General features: G+C 40.2%; 1 protein-coding gene across 1 annotated transcript; it reads left to right on the forward strand.

Annotated features, from left to right (window-relative positions):
• Positions 1 to 1,217: 1,217 nt before the first annotated feature.
• enc1 (ectodermal-neural cortex 1) lies at positions 1,218 to 16,322 on the forward strand. The gene is made up of 5 exons (XM_077231067.1): positions 1,218 to 1,300; positions 1,475 to 1,572; positions 2,708 to 3,007; positions 3,494 to 5,018; positions 12,667 to 16,322. Exons 3-4 carry the CDS (start codon positions 2,714 to 2,716, stop codon positions 4,973 to 4,975), a joined length of 1,776 nt encoding a protein of 591 aa, XP_077087182.1. The 5' UTR covers positions 1,218 to 1,300; positions 1,475 to 1,572; positions 2,708 to 2,713; the 3' UTR covers positions 4,976 to 5,018; positions 12,667 to 16,322.
• The last annotated feature ends 3,405 nt before the right edge of the window (positions 16,323 to 19,727 follow it).

The raw sequence follows: 19,727 nt of genomic DNA on the forward strand, positions 1-19,727 counted from the left end.
TTTCAAAGCTTGATTAATTTAACACACAAAGAACACGCTGGTCAAAATTCATACCTCAGTTTTAAGCGGCACTATTTTATTTCCATTTCTATCAATCCGCGCTGCTGTCAACGTCCGACCGGGGTCCGCGGGTTACGAGTCGACCCGCGCATCACTAGGGCCAAGACTCTCCACAGACGGACTCTGATATTGCTGCGTACATTTATCCGTGTCACCTAGATGCGCATGCGCGAGCGGTGCGCGATCATGGTGGACTGACGACGAGATTAAGCCCCGGGCCAATTTAACCACTGGGAATAAGTGACCATACAATGTCATCCCACGTAATGGAGATAGAAGTATGATAGAAATAAGGGGCATATCACAGGAAAGGCATGACACAGGTGATGAGCGGCAGATGTGTGAGAGGGGAAGCAAACAGTTTTCAAAACAAATCAGTCTCTTGCCGCTCTGACGTCATCTTGTGCTGCATTCACTGCAGTCGGACATTGGAGATTCGCCCTCGTAAACTGCCAACTTTTAATTTGTTGCTGCCAACTGGGATTTTTGTATGCACAAGGAGTAAATTCGGGAAAGAAACATACTGGGTCCACGGGGGCTTTAGTCTACCACACTACTGCAAGACTCAAGACCAATCTTGGAAATGTTCATTCAAAATGTAGAAATTTAAATCACCTACATGGCAAGAGCATTTACAGATGGTGCAGACAACGCAAGTGCGTCGTTTGTTCAGCAGGGGGCGACATTGTTCCGTAAATTAATTTTAATAAAAGCTCAATCAGACAGGAGGCTATCTGAAGCTGAACCTTCTAACCAACGTGTGCATGGTAGTGCATCTCTAACTATCGAGGGACAAAGTTTAAGCTGAACTCCTTGTGCAGTTTAGACTAGAATGATTGAACAATAACGCCTTTCACTTGAATACACAACATTTCCAATTAAGTTGCTATTAATTTGGATAACGTTCACCTTATACAGGACTTCGTAAATGGACGCTTTATGACTTTTTATCACGAAAAGTATAGCATTAATTCGTGCAATGCTTTGAATACTTTCATACACACAACCCCCCTGGTGATATGCAGCCTACTAAAATTCCTTAATTATTCTATTAATGAGCCCCAACAACAATCAATCCCCTTATCTCAGCCAGTTTAGCAGTCTATCTCCTCCCACATTCTCCTAAAGAGCAGTAGCGCTCCGCCTCTTTCTTCCTCCTCTAAAAGCTCACACCCCGTCAGCTGTTCACTATTGAGAGAGACCTGCACGCGAGAGCTGCTGTATGACGATACGAGCAAATGTATTTGTGCACCGCAGTCACAAACATATAATAAATAGTTTTATATGTAACTCAGCAACAATATACCAAACTGTACTTGTAGGCTAATTTCTTACGTTAAAAGCATCTGGATTAAATTACTCTTCATTTGTTTATTTCGTGGTTCATCCACGCGACATCGGACGCTGTTACCAGAGCGCGCAGCGCCGCCAGTATTTTGACTGTCCCTGTTGCGTTGTGGCATGTTCGAGGACCAAAGCAGACGGAACTGAAGTCTTCATTGCTCCTGCCAGGTAAGAATTTTTTTAAATAAAAAAAATAACACAAAAGTCTGTATTTTCATAAATGTAAATGCACGTGGATTCTTTAGTACCCATACGTTGGATTTTTTGTTTTGGTGAGGGTTTGTTTATGTTAACATGTGAAAAAAAGTAATTATTGTTATTATTCATTAATAATGCTTTAAGTTGTAATGTATAATAATAAATAAAACAAATAGTGATGTGTCTGAGTGATATCTGTCATCATTCAAAGTTAGATTTCTGTAACATCTGTTGGCACAGACATAAATTGTGCTTTAAACGCAGTTTTTCATAGTCTACTTGTTATAATACTTTATTTTATTGTAAGTTATTTACTGGTTGTTAATGCTTTACAGTCATTCACATTGCTATTTTTCAGTGTTGTGTTGCAAAATAATTAATGGCCAATGTCAGCACAGGGTTTCTGGCTCTTGTACTTCACAGCTGTGGCCAATTTAAATGGATTATTGGACTGTATCAGGTGTGATACATCACCATTGCTTTTGTGTCCTTAATGTATTTAGCTCAGTTCGGAACTACATTTCACATCAGCACAACATTAGCAGAAACACAATTAAATTCTCCCCGGAGGGATGTTGACAGCCGGCAGGGACCAGGGGGCGTGTATCGGTTACATGGAAATTCAGACTGATTGGATTTGAATGTGCACCATATAGGCGACCAGATGGCAGTCGGTGACATTGACACACTTAGTGTTGACTTTGTGCCTGGTGCTCAACTCTTTGTTCGCTTTTCCACAGTAAATTTCAGGCAGCGGTGTTTACTTTTGAAAGTTTTTTTTTTTCCTTCAGTTTCCCCTCCTTATCCGTCCGCCTTTGAACACCTGGTAATGATTAGACTCCCTTGCATTTGTTCACATTCCAGTCGGCTAGACCTCAGAGAGGCTTCCAGTTGTTTTTTTATGTTGTGTTTGCAGAATTACATCATCTTTCTCTTCCTTCATATTGAGGTTTGACATGCTCTTTGTGTACTTTGCTGATATTGATCATACCACTGTTCAAAACAATGCCAGTCAACTTCTGAAACGGTTTAAATACCGCTGTTTAAAGCCCAGCAGTATGCCAGTTTTGTCAATGGAACGATTTCTCTCTCTTTTCTGTTTCAGGATTCAATGAAAATGTCTGTCTGTGTCCACGAGAACCGCAAGTCTCGTGCCAGCACAGGCTCTATGAACATCTACCTGTTCCACAAGTCCTCATACGCAGACAGCGTGCTAATGCACCTGAATGCTCTTCGTCAGCAGAGACTCTTCACAGATGTTCTGCTCCACGCTGGAAACCGCTCTTTCCCATGCCACAGGGCTGTGCTGGCCGCCTGCAGCCGCTACTTTGAAGCAATGTTTAGCGGAGGGCTGAGAGAAAGTCAGGACAGTGAAGTGGACTTCAGGGACTCCATTCATCCAGAGGTATTGTTGAAGTGTTTAAATATGTATTGTATTCTAGTCCAAGTGTGTTGAAGTGATAGTTCACCCAAAAATGAAAATACTGTCATCATTTACTCAACTATTATGTGGTTCCAAACCTGTATGGCTTTCTTCTGAACACAAAAGAAGATCATTTAAAAAAAAACAATTCATTAAATCATTAAAACACTGTTCAAAATATTATCTTTTGTGTTTTATAAAGGTTTGAAATGCATGAAAGTCGAGTAAATGACAAACATTTTTGGGGGCTCTCTTTAAATTGAATCCTAATTGTATGCTTCTCAAAGGTACAACATATGATTGATTGGAGAGTTCTGAAACCTTGGAGAACCTCTGGGTTTGAACATCAGACTTGCTTTTGCAAAACAATAGCTTCAGGGGTTTCAAGTAATACATATTGCAGTTAGACTGCAAAAATTAGAGGTTATCACTTTTGGGTTTACTTTGTTTTTACTCCGCATTGTCAAGGTATTGGAGCTCCTACTGGACTACGCCTACTCGTCAAGAGTAATAATAAACGAGGAGAACGCAGAGTCTCTCCTTGAGGCCGGTGACATGCTGGAGTTTCAGGACATTCGTGATGCCTGTGCCGAGTTCCTGGAGAAGAACCTCCATCCATCCAATTGCCTGGGCATGCTGCTGCTTTCGGATGCTCACCAGTGCACCCAGCTGTTCCAGCTGTCCTGGAGCATGTGTCTCAGTAACTTCCCGGCTATCTGTAAGACTGAGGAGTTTCTCCAACTGCCCAAGGACATGCTGGTCCAACTGCTGGCACACGAAGAGCTTGAAACCGAGGACGAGCGTGTGGTCTACGAGTCAGCTCTCAACTGGGTGAACTACGACCTTGAGGGGAGGCACTGTCATCTTCCGGAGCTGCTCCGTACCGTGCGTCTGGCTCTTCTGCCTGCCATCTTCCTTATGGAGAATGTCTCTATGGAGGAGCTCATCATCGCACAGGCTAAAAGCAAAGAGCTGGTAGACGAGGCCATCCGCTGCAAACTGCGCATCTTGCAAAACGACGGCGTCGTCAACAGTCCTTGTGCCCGGCCCCGTAAGACCAGTCATGCCCTTTTCTTGCTGGGCGGCCCCACGTTTATGTGCGACAAGCTCTACCTGGTGGACCAAAAGGCCAAAGAGATTATTCCAAAGGCGGACATTCCCAGCCCACGAAAGGAGTTCAGTGCCTGTGCCATTGGCTGCAAAGTGTACGTGACAGGTGGCCGGGGCTCTGAGAACGGTGTGTCTAAGGACGTTTGGGTGTACGATACATTACAGGAGGAATGGTCTAAAGCGGCTCCGATGCTGATAGCACGTTTCGGTCACGGTTCTGCTGAGTTACGCCACTGCCTGTATGTTGTCGGAGGTCACACAGCTGCCACTGGCTGTCTACCTGCATCACCATCTGTGTCCTTGAAGCAGGTGGAGCAGTTTGACCCTGTTGCTAACAAGTGGAGCATGGTGGCACCACTGCGAGAAGGAGTTAGTAATGCAGCTGTGGTCAGCGTAAAGCTTAAGTTGTTTGCCTTCGGAGGGACGAGTGTGGCCCACGACAAGCTGCCCAAAGTTCAGTGCTACGATCCCTCAGAAAATCGCTGGACAGTCCCGGCATCCTGCCCGCAGCCGTGGCGCTACACTGCAGCAGCTGTTCTCGGCAACCAGATCTTTGTAATGGGGGGCGACACCGAATTCTCTGCTTGCTCTGCCTACAAATTCAGCAGTGAGACTTATCAGTGGACTAAAGTTGGAGATGTTACAGCGAAACGAATGAGCTGCCAGGCGGTGGCCTCTGGAAACAAACTTTATGTGGTGGGTGGCTACTTTGGTACACAGCGCTGTAAAACCCTCGACTGCTATGACCCTACGCTCGATGCCTGGAACAGCATCACTACCGTACCTTATTCGTTAATCCCCACTGCCTTCGTCAGCACCTGGAAACACCTCCCGGCCTGAAGCACACCTGTGTTTCCTTCTGTGACTCTACTGTTCCTATGAGGTAAGTTGTGCAGTCTAAAAACAGAATTACCAGAATTGTATATTTTTGTATTTCCAATTATAGAAAGGGATGCAATATGTAGCGGTACCATACCAGTAATCTGGCAATATTAGATTTGTTATCTGTGTTATTATTTAACATTTTAAAACAAATAATTTAATAACACTGTTAAATGCAATATTTATCAAATGTAAAAATCCATTCAGAACGTCCAGTTTTATACTTTACAACATAGTTGTGATGCATAAATTAATTTAAAATGAGTTAAATTATTCATTATTTTATAGTAGACTAAAATAACTTAATTTATGTAAAATAGTATAAAATTTTAATGTGCTATTTATGTTTGCATTGTCACAGTGGTTTGTAAGGACTTAAATACTTTTAAGATAAGTTTTCCTTGGAATTTCAGAGGAAGTGTTTATGTCCTTAATTAACAATGGATGCATTTAATGAGATGCATCTCATTAAACATTAAAATAATATTTGCTAATTTTCCCAAAATTCTTTTTCAACTGAATTAACTCTAAGTCCCAGTGTTGTGGTCGGCATGCATATTACCCTCTGTGTAAACATACTGACACACAGGAAAAAAACCGTACAAGGTTGCATGGCTCTTTGTTTGTTCATATGCACACTACATTTGGATATAGTGATTTCATGCATCCCTCATGATCTGCATTGTGCATACTTTGACAAAGAACCTTATTAAAATCAGTGGCAAATTGAGTATTGACAGAGCAATTAGACTTTGTTAGGAGTCAGAGAGGAAAGGAATGGCAAGGCAGCATGCTATGAATATCAACCAGGTCAACTCTGCTCATATATGCAATCAGATATATTTATTTCTATGTATCAGCTCCCTGGTGCTTTCTGAATTTTTTCTCATTTCTTGTCTGATGGTCTTTTCACAGTTTTCCTTTTTTTCTGTGAAGAGATTCTTCTGTTATATATATAGGTGTGCTAATCTCAGCGTTTCACTTTAATCTAGAACTTTCAAAGCTGGTCCATTAATGGATGTTTTATAATAGGTTGCTACAGATGTTACGTCTCCTGAGAGTAAATAAAAATTCTAGCTGTTAAACATTGGGCCTTGCTCAGTTTCCAGGAAAACAGTCTTTGGTCACAGCAGGACTGCATCAGAAAGGGCATCAGGCTTTCCCGTATCTACCTCTCAGCAGTGATATGCCCTCTGATGCATTGTTTGTGTGCTCTGTCTGGTCTGGCTGATACGGAGGCTCTGCTGTGTCCGATCAGTCTCCAGTCTGGGAGAGAGAGAGAGATAAAAAAAAAGTGATCCTTGGTTGAGAATTCAGAGCCGCCTTCTTTGAGCTGGAGATTCAAGCTTCACGCACCTACCATAGAAAGATTCTAGACTACACCTGAATTTTAATTTGAGCGTGGGCACATGCAAATTTTCACATGTAAAATTTAGATCCAAAGTAAAACTGTGTGTTTGTGTGCCTCTGTTGTGAGGAGGCAGCTTGCGGTAGGGCTGAATGAGTTATGAGCGTGCAGTGAGGGGCGTTGCATCGAGGGTAATTGAAGCAGAATAGAAGACTTTTATTGTTCCTGAGGGGGAAATTTGTCTAAGGGTGGAGGAAGTAGGGAAGAGAGGTAGGGTGAATGGAGAAGGTGCGAGGGCTTTGAGAAAAGGCAGAGAAAGTAATGGTGAGGTGTTGTGTATTTGGATGAGCAGTGTGTTGACAACATGGAGCATTCTTGCATTAAGTCTGAGCAACAGTTCAGTAACTATGCAGTTAGTTTACAATGGACTGTTATATTATTGAGCTAGAGTCTTTATCTTTGTCTGAGTATACATGCCACAATACATCAGGGCCGGCCCTGGCCAATTTGCAGCCCTAGGCAAGATTTTACCTGGTGCCCCATGCATCACAGCCCATTTCACCCTGTCATTGTCTTCATGATTATTTATCCTATATATGTATATGAATGTATGTGTGTGTGTGTGTGTATATATATATACACTTCTCAATTAATTTGCATATTGTGATAAAGTTAATTATTTTCCATGATGTAATGATAAAAATTAAACTTTCATATATTTTAGATTCATTGCACACCAACTGAAATATTTCAGGTCTTTTATTGTTTTAATACTGATGATTTTGGCATACAGCTCATGAAAACCCCAAATTCCTATCTCAAAAAATTTGCATATTTCATCCGATAAATAAAAGAAGTGTTTTTAATACAAAAAAAGTCAACCTTCAAATAATTATGTTCAGTTATGCTGCACTCAATACTTGGTCGGGAATCCTTTTGCAGAAATGACTGCTTCAATGCGGCGTGGCATGGAGGCAATCAGCCTGTGGCACTGCTGAGGTGTTATGGAGGCCCAGGATTCTTCGATAGCGGCCTTAAGCTCATCCAGAGTGTTGGGTCTTGCGTCTCTCAACTTTCTCTTCACAATATCCCACAGATTCTCTATGGGGTTCAGGTCAGGAGAGTTGGCAGGCCAATTGAGTACAGTAATACCATGGTCAGTAAACCATTTACCAGTGGTTTTGGCACTGTGAGCAGGTGCCAGGTCGTGCTGAAAAATGAAATCTTCATCTCCATAAAGCTTTTCAGCAGATGGAAGCATGAAGTGCTCCAAAATCTCCTGATAGCTAGCTGCATTGACCCTGCCCTTGATACAACACAGTGGACCAACACCAGCAGCAGACATGGCACCCCAGATCATCACTGACTGTGGGTACTTGACACTGGACTTCAGGCATTTAGGCATTTCCTTCTCCCCAGTCTTCCTCCTCTGGCACCTTGACTTCCGAATGACATGCATAATTTGCTTTCATCCGAAAAAAGTACTTTGGACCACTTAGCAACAGTCCAGTGCTGCTTCTCTGTAGCCCAGGTCAGGCGCTTCTGCCGCTGTTTCTGGTTGAAAAGTGGCTTGAGCTGGGGAATGTGGCACCTGTAGCCCATCTCCTGCACACGCCTGTGCACGGTGGCTCTGGATGTTTCTACTCCAGACTCAGTCCACTGCTTCCGCAGGTTCCCCAAGGTCTGGAATCGGTCCTTCTCCACAATCTTCCTCAGGGTCCGGTCACCTCTTCTCGTTCTGCAGCGTTTTTTGCCACACTTTTTCCTTCCCACAGACTTCCCACTGAGGTGCCTTGATACAGCACTCTGGGAACAGCCTATTTGTTCAGAAATTTCTTTCTGTGTCTTACCCTCTTGCTTGTCAATGATGGCCTTTTGGACAGCAGTCAGGTCGGCAGTCTTACCCATGATTGCGGTTTTGAGTAATGAAACAGGCTGGGAGTTTTTAAAAGCCTCAGGAATCTTTTGCAGGTGTTCAGAGTTAATTAGTTGATTCAGATGATTAGGTTAATAGCTCGTTTAGAGACCCTTTTCATGATATGCTAATTTTTTTAGATAGGAATTTTGGGTTTTCATGAGCTGTATGCAAAAATCATCAGTATTAAAACAATAAAAGACCTGAAATATTTCAGTTGGTGTGCAAGGAATCTAAAATGTATGAAAGTTTAATTCTTATCATTACATTATGGAAAATAATGAACTTTATCACAATATGCAAATTTTTTGAGAAGGACCTGTGTAATATATATATATATTACACAGGTCCTTCTCAAAAAATTTGCATATTGTGATAAAGTTCATTATTTTCCATGATGTAATGATAAAAATTAAACACAGGAAAACAACATTAGTACGCCCATTACTGTTTATCATGCAAGTTCTACAGCCAAAAATATTAGAATGACATGTAATCTTTCACATCACATATTTTAGCGTTATGGACATGTACTGCAGGGTAAGTTGAAAAATACAGCTGGTCGCTTTCATTTATAGCGTCAGCTAAATGAATAGCTGTATCTTTGATATCGGTTAAACACAGTGACAGAGGCACTTGTACTTGGGTTAATGACAGATACCTACCGTTACAAGTTAGACTAACAGCTACTGTTCTAACAATGTACTGTAAAATACGAGCGTACATCTTTACGATTATATTTGGCTAATCGCCATTAGTAAATTTTAAAAATATATAATTACTTTGCGAAACATCTCTCATTTGAAGCATAAACATAATTAACAGAAAAAGCTTCTTGTAGCAGCCTGTATACGTTCCTGCTGGATCCTGCAGCCTATCTGGCAACCTGGAGTCAGGGAGGAGGGGGAGGGGATACACCGCTCTACATTAATTTGAAAGGGATTGCAGTACCAGTTTTGGCCACATTCTTATATACGGCTCCTTTAACATGCACGCCGGAAAAAAAACCCGCGCTGCTCACGCTTGCGGTGTGAAACGGCCGTAATTCACGAGGTTTCCTACATGTGCATTCCATGTGCACGTGTGATGCTGATGCTGATGTTGCGCAATGTTAATCATGTGACGCCCGAGTGCATTTGACCGGAAAAAAAAATCGTATATGTCAGACTGACCGGCCGGTCGCGGGTCATGGCCGATCACGTGAAAATCGTCCAATTCCGGTCACCAGCCGATCAATCGGTGCATCTCTAATATGAATGATTAAATGCATATTGTTCATCACCGCTCTCTTTCTGATTAAAGGTGGTGTCACATTTATCTTTGTTTGGTGAATTTATGCAGGAAATCCAGTCATTTCATTAGGAATCCACACAATCAGGAATTTTGCATAAGGGTAAAAGATTTCCCCACACAGATTTCACCGGATTGACCAAAATAAATGTATGATGTCTATCGCAATTTTCCTATTGTGACCACACCTTAATGTATGTACATGCTGGAAGAAGCAGAGCTACAATCGCATTGTCTTTGTACGTTAGTTCAATGACACCAAAAAATATAAGTCGTACTGAGGTGTGTATGTGACTCAAAAAAAATTGCTGTAATCCGATGGATATGCATGCAAGCATGTATCTACTGTGCCGGTTTAATCAAGTTTAATTTAAATGGATTTAATCAATGTACACTGACAAATGTGTGTGGCAAAACAAAAATGAATTCAATAGATTCATAATTGTAGTGGAAGATCAGAGATCAGCTTAATCCCACGCTGTTGTTGATTCAAATGATTTTTATTCAGAGATTATTTTGGCTTGACTCACGCATGTTTTACTCTGAAGTTAAGCAATCTATACAAGTGAGTGAGATGAGGCAATTCAGATGAGTCATAGCTGCTGTTTTCCATGAATGGTTTCGGTTCTGTTAATCGCCATGTTTTACATTGTGCTGAAATCCTTGTAATTCACATTGTGATGTGAGTTGGGGGGGCAAAACTGAAATCAAGCTGGATGCATTTATATGTGAGTATTTCATTGGAAAGAAAAGAGAACGTATAGACATAATTTTTGTTCTTATTTTATGAGAACATTTTCAAAACGAGCCAAAGACATTGTGGAATATATAAGAGACTAAACAAAAAAATGAGGACAGTTTTCTTTACTCTCTGAATGAAAGCACCTACTAATAGAAAGATTTATATATGCCTGGTGTAATGAAATTAATATTTTATACAGTAATTTTTTTCTCTGCGAGAATAACCCCTAAATACTGAAAGTCGACCAAACAGGACAGTAGACTAAACAAGCTCTACACCAACTTAACTTCCTCCCCAATGAAAAACAACACTCATTTCAGGGCTGACCCTTTGGTGCTGGTCATTTAGTTTTGCTTTTAAAGTCTCCGTGACTTTGTGTGCCTGTGAAATGCTGCCCACCTTGGCAGGGCAGTTAATTTCAAAGTGGTGGTCCTTCCTTTGTTCACTTAGCCATTCCAATGCATTTAAAAGACCATGAAGTGTTCTAAGCAAGCTTCTTCCCTACTAACAATGAGCAGCCTCACTGCTGGCCAGAGGAGTGGGAGGAGAGAGAAGACAGATATGAGGGGAGAGGGGGAGGATGGGATAAGGGAGGGTAAACAAAGATTTTCAGTCTTGCTCTTTCGTTCTCTCCGACTGGCTATGTTTTCTCACACTCAAAACTCCTGCTATCTCTCTCCCATGGGAATGCATCTGGTTACAGAGATCCTCCCTTTTCCTACGTACATAGACACACTGCTCTCTTTATCGCTCTCTGTTTAAACTCAATCTTCAGTACTTTGGATAGAGGATCCATTTTTTTGTCATTATTTCAAAAAGAAAAATAAGCAGCCTGAAGTATGTCAATAATTAACCTTTTTTTTAAATGTAGCAAATGCTACATAAATAAAAAAATATGCATGTACACTACTGTTGGGGTTAGTAAAAATGTTTTTGAAAAGTCTCACCAAGGCTGCATACATTTGATAAAATTCTGTAAAAGGTAATATTTTAAATAGTATTACAATTTAAAATAACTTTTCTATTGGAATGTTATGCGATGTAATTTTATTCCTGTGATGGCAAAGTTGAATTTTCAGCATCACTTCAGTGTCATGTGATTCTTCAGAAGTCATTCTAATAGGCTGATTTGGTGCTCAACAAACATTTCTAATTATTATCAATGTTGAAAACAGTTGTGCTGCTTAATATTTTTTGTGGAGACAGCAAAGAAATATTGAAAGGACGGGTACAGGCTAGAGACAGAAAATACCATTAGCTCAGTATAAAAACAACGGACATCAATGGAAAACATCCAACATGGTAAAAAGCGAAGCTTGTATGTTCATGCGCGTGTGCACAAGTGTGATTTGCACTTACTCGTGTGTGTGTGTGTTTATGCCAGGCTTGAGTTTGTCTGGTGTGGGAGTGGAGGGAGGTCATTAGTCTAAGCTGTGTTCATTCACCGTCAGCTCCATGCTGCTTAGATGAAGTGCCATGGTTCATTGAACATTTTGTCTTCAAAACCGCTCTGTAGAATCGATGGAGGGATGGATTTGGTTTTGCCCCCTTCCTGTCTCTTTGGGCATCTGTTTGAGTGTGTTTTAATTGGAAAGCGTTTCTTCTGTAACTGCAGGGCTCTGTTGCCCCTTACTGTTGTTTATATGAACCATGCACAACTTAAAAGAAGGACGTGTGATTTGGGAAGGAAAAGAGAGGGAGAATACATGCTAACGACTTGATTTGGATGCTCTGAGGGACTTTTGCTTTCAAATGATCACCTTCACTCCATTTTTCTCTTATTTTGAGCTTGAGGCCCTGAGAAAGAAAGAGAATACGTGACTCAAGAATAGATATTGGCCTTTGCAGATACTTAAGGCTGTAAAACGAAAGCGGAGTCAAAGCTAAAGAGAAAAAACGCACTATCGCATTCGGTGCAACAATGGACAGAAAAGGAAGCTTTTGTTGCACTGCATTTAGTTGTGATTTAGGTTCCTAAATGCTTCTTTGTTAACTTAATACCCCCAATGATCTGACTGAATTCAGACAGTTTTTAAAAGAGTGCAGGGCTCTGTGTATGTAATTTATTTTGGCTTGTATCTGCTGCTGAACAGGTGTGAGGGTCTGACCTGTCCTCTCCTTTTGTTTTTTTCTTGAGGGGGGAAAAAGAAACAATCAGAAACAAATGGTCAGGGTCAATGTCAATTATGTTTATGAGATGTTATTCTTTTCTGAAATGTGTGTGAATGTGTGCTGTAAATGTGAAATTATGGGTGTTATTTTTTTAGTCTAGCTTTCAAAAGTAGCATAATGAGAAAAAAAATAACAAAAGAAATTTACATTTGTAATGTTTTTGTTGTCTTTTCTTTCCACAGAGTTCCTTGTGTCCACTTGTCGTTATTGTCTACTGGATTCCAACTGTGAAGAAACGCTATAACCCTCCTGTGCAATTTTACAAAAAGACTTTCTCCCATAAGAGCTTAGTATTGTGCACGAAGTCCAGTCACAAAGCTTTTTTCTGCTGCAAGTTCGCCAAAATCTTTTAACTTCCTGCTTGGAAGTTTCAAGAACGTTGTGATGTCGCGTCCAACATTTTTGTGAAGTATCAGAACGTGGGCTTCTCAGTGAAAACCAAAAGAACTGCGATGCACCCTGAAAGCCCAGTCTGCTTCCATCATAACCAGCATAATCATCACTTTTGTCCCCCCACATTTGTGTTCTCAGACTTTTTTTTTTTTTTTGTACAATGCTGATGCCATGCAAGCTAAAATAGACCCGTATGCCTGTCTTCATTTATATACTGCATGAAGGATGAGTGGAAGCTTTTGATTAGGAAGATCAACAGGAGTTTCAACGCATGACTGGAGATGTTAAGATACTCCAGGAAAAGTACCTCACGTCCTGATATTTATATGCCTTTTCTTCTCCCATGGTGATGTTAAAAAATAGACCTTGCTCAAAAGGAGAGAGACTGAGGCGGGCTCGTAATGGACTGATAAACGTAATATTTTGCTGGTTCAAAGAATAAAAAGGACAGAAAGAAAACATGAGAGCCTTTTTTACGTATTTGTCCTTCACACATCTGTACAAGGAGGACAGACTGATGTTGAACTATTCCTGTTGAACAAACCTTAGCAGCTTGGTGTGAAAATAGACATGGGCACAGTGTGTCCCAAGGTACACGCGCCAGCTGTGCATATGTGACTGAGTGCGGAAGAGGCATGTCCTAGCATGTTAGTCTGAACGAGAGTCTATCTGACCACACTCAACACCCGATCATACTCCCACCCCCTCCAAAATAAACACCGACAAGCAGCGTGAGCATGCCCTCTGAGAAACCGACAACAAACACTATCCTATCCTTCCAGCTTCTGATCACTGACCGACTCGAATTTAAAGATTCTCCTGCACAAAACTCGAATTGTGCGAGACACTTCTGCTTCACTCTTTTTGCCTGTACTATTCTAAGCACATACAGTCACGGTAAACGTGAACGACAGAAGGAGAGAGAGAAGATGTGAGAGCCATTTCGTCACCCTGTGAGGGAATGCAGTCTCTATGGCAACAACAACTAAACTGTAAAAAAAAAAAAAAAAAAAAGGACGATAACGAGAAAAGTGCAAGAAATTGCCTGTCTGGCTTAAAAATATTTCAGTGTCTCTTAATAGTCTTAATTTGAGGTTTTTTAAAGTTTTTTGTTTTCCATTGTGTATTAATATTTTGTATTTATAGTTTTTTTTTTTTTTTTTTTTAAACATTTGGGCTTGCATACATGTTTGGATGTATAGAAGTTAACAGGTTTTTGTCCCACGCATGGCCCAAAACGCTCTGTGTTCCTGCTGCTTTTTTGCACATATATGTAAGGTAATTTTGACTGAGCAGGTGGAATTTGTAGTGGTCAGCGAATGCTTGAGCCTCTTGCTCATCTGATCAAAAACAGGGAGGCTTGGGGGTCAAAGGTCTTTGACAGGATAAGAATGGGCCGAATGATGTCACAGCCTCAGATTACCCTGGGTGCAAGTGGGCAGGTCAGCAGATGGGGGAGTGGGAAAGTGGCTTTGAGAGATTAGGGGACGGCAAGGAAAATTCTGTAAAACTGGGTAGGCAGTTCACCCAAAAATGAAAACTGTCATGTACTCATCCTCAGATTCAGAATTGTCATTTTTGGGTGAACTATCGAGATTCTTTAAATGGTTTAATTGAAGTTAAACATAATTTGTTCTTAAACCACAGATCAATACAGCTGGTTGTAAAGGTGCACTGACCTGCATCAACTTCTGATTTATACAGAATAATTGGACCTCAAACCACCATTTAAAAAGCATTAGGTTTCATCTACTAGAACATCAGCATAGTTTATCAAGTGCTTTCGACCAGTGCCTAGTGACTCCATGCCAAACTTGTTCTAGTATGCAGCCTCTGTTACCCTGCCTCTCTCAGGACTGGACCCAGGGTCTCTGTGGGCTGCAAGGTTCATGTAGAGCTATCTGGAGAATGTGACGTATGCAGCTGCTCTCAGAACAGCTGGAACTGTCACAAGAATGTCGTAACTTTGACTGATCCCTACAGTTCAGCTGTGCTGTGAACATTATGATTGGATTAGGAATATGTCACAGACACCTTGCTGGATCACTCTTAAAAGTAAACGTAATTCTATATAAAAGAACCGTTTTGGGTTCCCCTAAGAACTTTGCCAAAAAAAAAATTTGTTCTTACATCATGTCTACACTCGACAAAAGCAAATGGAGCCCACTGTAAAAAGAGATACTGTCTACACTGGATGTGACGTGATACAGACAGTAAACCAATGCTTCGATCTATTTCTGAACATACTCCATGCACGTGCACTACTTCCACCAACACTACGAACGGATTCAGAACTTTCGCTTTGGCGCAGTCAGTGTAGACGGACTCAAGCTGTTGTGATGCAGTGCCCCGTGTAGATAAAGTGTTAGTGTGAAGAACATTTTAATAATCTTATAACCAAAGAAGATTTTGTGCATTGAAACGGTTCAATTGGTGTTAAAATGGTCACGAAATCCTAGTTGTCAATAAAGAATTTTATTTTTAAGAGTGGTTGTTAGTTGCTACAGTCTGTGGCATAAAAAAGTGATCAGTTTTTATCAACCAAATTGAATGATGATGACTATAATGGTGTAATGATAAAGCTAGATCCCAAATGTCTCAAAATGAGTAAAAGCAATGTCTACAGAAGGGCACAGTGCTTTCATGTCGATGCCAAACGCATTGCCTGTGGAGATAATCTTTCAATCTTCATTGTGGATCTACATGGTGACTTTTGGGTTGAATAACAACACTGGCAGTTTGCTATGCTATAGCTGTTCTACATGCTTCAAACAAATTACATAGCTTTATATTAATAGTCCAATTTGAAATCCATGAGAGAGAGAAAATGGTAGCAAGGGGTTCATGTTCCTCCCATAAACCCTCTCCTCTCCTCCAGGATATTCTTGCTTAAAAAGTTTCCTTTTGCCTTTAGGGTCTTTACAAACCCTGCCTCCCCCTTCCAAATACCTTTTCACAGAACACTGCGCACTCTGACCTCCAGCCAATCAGAAAACCCTGTTCTGCCCCCTCACAAAGCACAGTTGCCACAGCAATGGTCAACAACCATTGCTCCCCTCTCCATTTGAACTGGTAATAGTCAAGTGTTTTGTTTTTTCTCCTTTCTCTCCCTCTTACCTCTTTGCCCTCCCTTCTTCCCCCTCTCCTCCTGCTCAAGTGAAAGATTGATTTGGAAGTGACTCATAAGCCTGTGTGCATTGAGAACTCTTAAACGCTGTATGCCTTCACAAACAGACGCATTGCTAATACATTGTCAATGTTGGCCTGTTCTCTTGTTTTTGTGGGTGTCATTTTTCTTTTCATTTCTATATGTCGTGTTATATAATTGTACTGTTATTTTATCTCAACCACTGCGGTTAACATTATTTTGTACAAGTGATTTTTTCACAATGTGAAATTCATGGCTAAATAAAGATAAGAGTTTTTCCTCTTGACGGATATAAAAGCGTATTGCATTATTAAGGTTTTCATAACTGGCAAAAAAAACTTTAGTATTATGCTTTCTGAAGTAAGTTTTCCATTATTTTATGCAGAGAAATAAAGCTTTTAATTCCAGCATGGCTTATTTGGAGCTTATTAAAAACATTTCTCACATATCTGGCCAGCTATATATAGCAAGCAGCACTTGTCTGTACGAAGTGTTAAATGGATGTGTGTTTATTAAGGGCCCCTATAAATGTACAGAAAAGGCTGAGATCAGTGTGCGTGTGTGTGTGTGTGTGTGTGTGTGTGTGTGTGTGTGTGTGTGTGTGTGTTTGTGTCTACAAGACAGGAAGTAACAGCCATACGTGACCCATAAGATACTTTCCCTTTTGTTCCAGGGTTGCTATGGCAACCCTGATGTGAAGCATGAAAATTTAAAAAGACATCCTCCACCACAGGCCGCCTTTTCCTGTCCTCTTGCCATTTTTTGTGGAAGTTCCTCCTACGTTTATTTATCATCATTTCACCTTGTTCCTTTTATTTCATAATGAATATCAAATAACCACAGTCTATTTTTAACCATAACAATAATATTCTGCATCCTGGCTAGCATAAGGTCTACCATGAGTAAACAGACACACACGGTGACACACGTAACAAACCTGCTCTTCCTGAGGACAAGAGTGTTTACATTCCTGTGATAGTGACTCCCTTTGAGTAGGTTAAAGTAAGGCCAGTTTTACAGGCCCCTGACACATACCTAAGCACACTATGGCAAGATAAGGATGTGCTTAATCACACCCTTAGAAAGACATAAAATTCACACTTCTCACAGGTTCATATAACCCAAGTGATTACACTATATCTCTGATAATAACATTTCGATTTAAGATAATAAATATTAATGTTTATAATTGGAGATATGGATTGTGTAATGTCATGGTAATTTCCTCCAATCAATATAGTTTTAAAACCCAATTACATATCTGCATACATATATACACACACAACACAGTCATGTAATGTCCCTCAAGTTCTTGTTGCCAGGCAACATGTCAGTCAGTGAGACATGTGAGTCAGTGAGCTGGCACATTGTCTGTGTTTTCTGCCATAGTAAGAGCCTCCTTGAGTTGTCTCTTGGCCAATAATAGGCCGCTCTATGTGAAAGATCCAATCATCAATCAGGTGCAGAGCACCCTGTTATTCAGCCAATGCCTATAATAAAAATAGTAAATAATGGAAAATTATTTTGAGTAATAATCAGAAAAATCAGTAAAATTATGCATATTTGGCGTGCTGTCCAAGGAGAGGGCTCTGACCTCGAACCCAGAGAGCACTCCCACGGGGGAGTCTCTGGTTAGAAATCTCTGGAAATCGGGTCTAAATCTCTGGTTAGGATAGTACCAGGAGAGTGTGAGGAGAAGGGGTGATGGAGTCATGCTGAAAACTGTCGAGGAACATATGGTGAGTTGGCTGCGTATATACAGTAGGCATCCTCTTGTGCTGATTGGATAGATCATTTGAACTTGTTCCTCCTGAACTTTGTTAATAAAACATCCTTCTATGTAGTTTCGGTAGTTTTATGAACTGAACACTATACAACCCCTGAACCAACAGAAGCTGCATACTTTCTAAACAAAACAAGTTATATATTTACAAATTCTGTCATAACTATATTTATTCATAACATATATTTTTATAATAATTTGTAACTCACTTTCATAACCTTCCTAACCTCCATATTTTTTATAACCCGAAAAGCACATCCATAATTTACCCTTTTCACAGACTATTTGAGCAAATTTCGAACACAAAAAAATATATAAATAATTTATTCTCTCATTAACCACTATAGAAGTTTACCCAACCATGACGACTTCTGGAAATGTGAAAAGGGTCAATTGCATTAACTTGTTGCTTTTCTGCAGCTCTAACATTTCTCCACCAAAACGATGCTTTTATCAGCTTTCTATAGTCACAATGAAATCAAAATGGAAATTGTTTTGTTTTTTTGGAATATAAAACATTGCAGCATTTAATTTAAATGATTTATCTGTGTTCATCTTGATCTTTACCACATATTAACTTTAGTTCATCAAAACTCTGCGCTCTTTTCTGCTTACTAAGTCATTGTCTATATGATTTCACAGCTTCCATGTGTTTTTTTTCTGTGGTTTAGACATCATAAATTAGTGTAACAATGTGTTCAGTATAAACAGTGCAATCCATGCTGTTGTTTACATCCGAGTATCTCCAATATGGCCGCGCATCTGGGTAACTGACCAAATCATGACGTAGGTGCAAACCCTCTCTGTTTTTAGTTATAGGCTGCTGCAGTGAGCTGTGACAGAGATCTGTTCTGATTGGCTGTCTTTGGTAGGCTAGTTGATTGTATTACGCTCCATTTCCACGATTTTTGTTGAAGTCTTGTCATATCGTCGTTGGTCACTGTGTTTATAATACATCCATGTGTTAGCTATACTGCTAATTTTGGCCATTTTCCTTGAGCATAAAACTGTTGTAGAAACAAAAATTATGTCATCATTCATCAGTCTCGTGACGTGACATGAGTGCAGTGCTGTTGACTCACCAGCAAAATAAAGTGTTGGGGTAACGCATAACAAGTAACTGGAGTTACGTAATCAGTTACTTTTTCTGGTAACTAGTTAAGTAATGTTTAATTTTTTTTCAATTAACTAGTAAAGTAACATGTTTCTTACAAATTTACACATTCGATGATCCAATTCAGCCACACTAATAAGTGTGTTTTTATTGCTGAGGAGTGCTGATCTATCTTTTCCTGCACCTTCCTCATTATTTCACTTTTGGTGTAAAAGGGCCTTTACATTTGACAAAAGTAGAACATTTGTGTTTTTGTTATTAAAAAACAAACAAAAGTACTTTTTAGGGAGTAACACAATATTGTAACACATTACTTTTAAGAGTAACTTTCTGAAAATAAATACATCATAGCCTACATGATTCAAAAATCAAGAAGGTGATTATGTGAATCATTATTAGGTGAACTAATCCTTAATCCAGGTTCAGTACCAAAATCAAAAGTCCCTATGATGTGACATATTGTCCACCATGTTTTTGGTTTCAGTCAGGTTTAAAAGCAAAATATATTCTCTATATTCATTCTGAGACCACTCACAAAAATAAACACACACATAATAGCCCATATATTGACCTCCAAGAAGGTTAGCTCCCCTCAGTAGTGCCTGTTTGTGATCAGGCCCATCTGTAGCACATTAAAAAAGAAGAGGAAGAGAGGGAAAAGAAAGTGACCGTGTAAACAGAGCACTGGATGGAGAGAGAAGGAAGCAGAGGAGGGGTGAGTCTCAAGGGGCTTGTGATTGAGACCAATACACAAAAGACTGGAATCGTCCAAGCCTGTTCCCTCTCTCCTCTTCTCCTCCAAATC

The sequence above is a fragment of the Siphateles boraxobius genome, unplaced genomic scaffold (assembly GCF_051911475.1).
Source record: "Siphateles boraxobius isolate OS27281-9 unplaced genomic scaffold, OSU_SipBor_1 16, whole genome shotgun sequence".
NCBI classification, from domain to species: Eukaryota; Metazoa; Chordata; class Actinopteri; order Cypriniformes; family Leuciscidae; genus Siphateles; species Siphateles boraxobius.

Coding starts and splice junctions, on each gene's coding strand:
- enc1 (XM_077231067.1), top strand. CDS start 2,714: ATGAAAATGTCTGTCTGTGTCCACGAGAACCGCAAGTCTCGTGCCAGC. Junction 3,008..3,493: donor GGGACTCCATTCATCCAGAG/GTATTGTTGAAG, acceptor CGCATTGTCAAG/GTATTGGAGCTCCTACTGGA.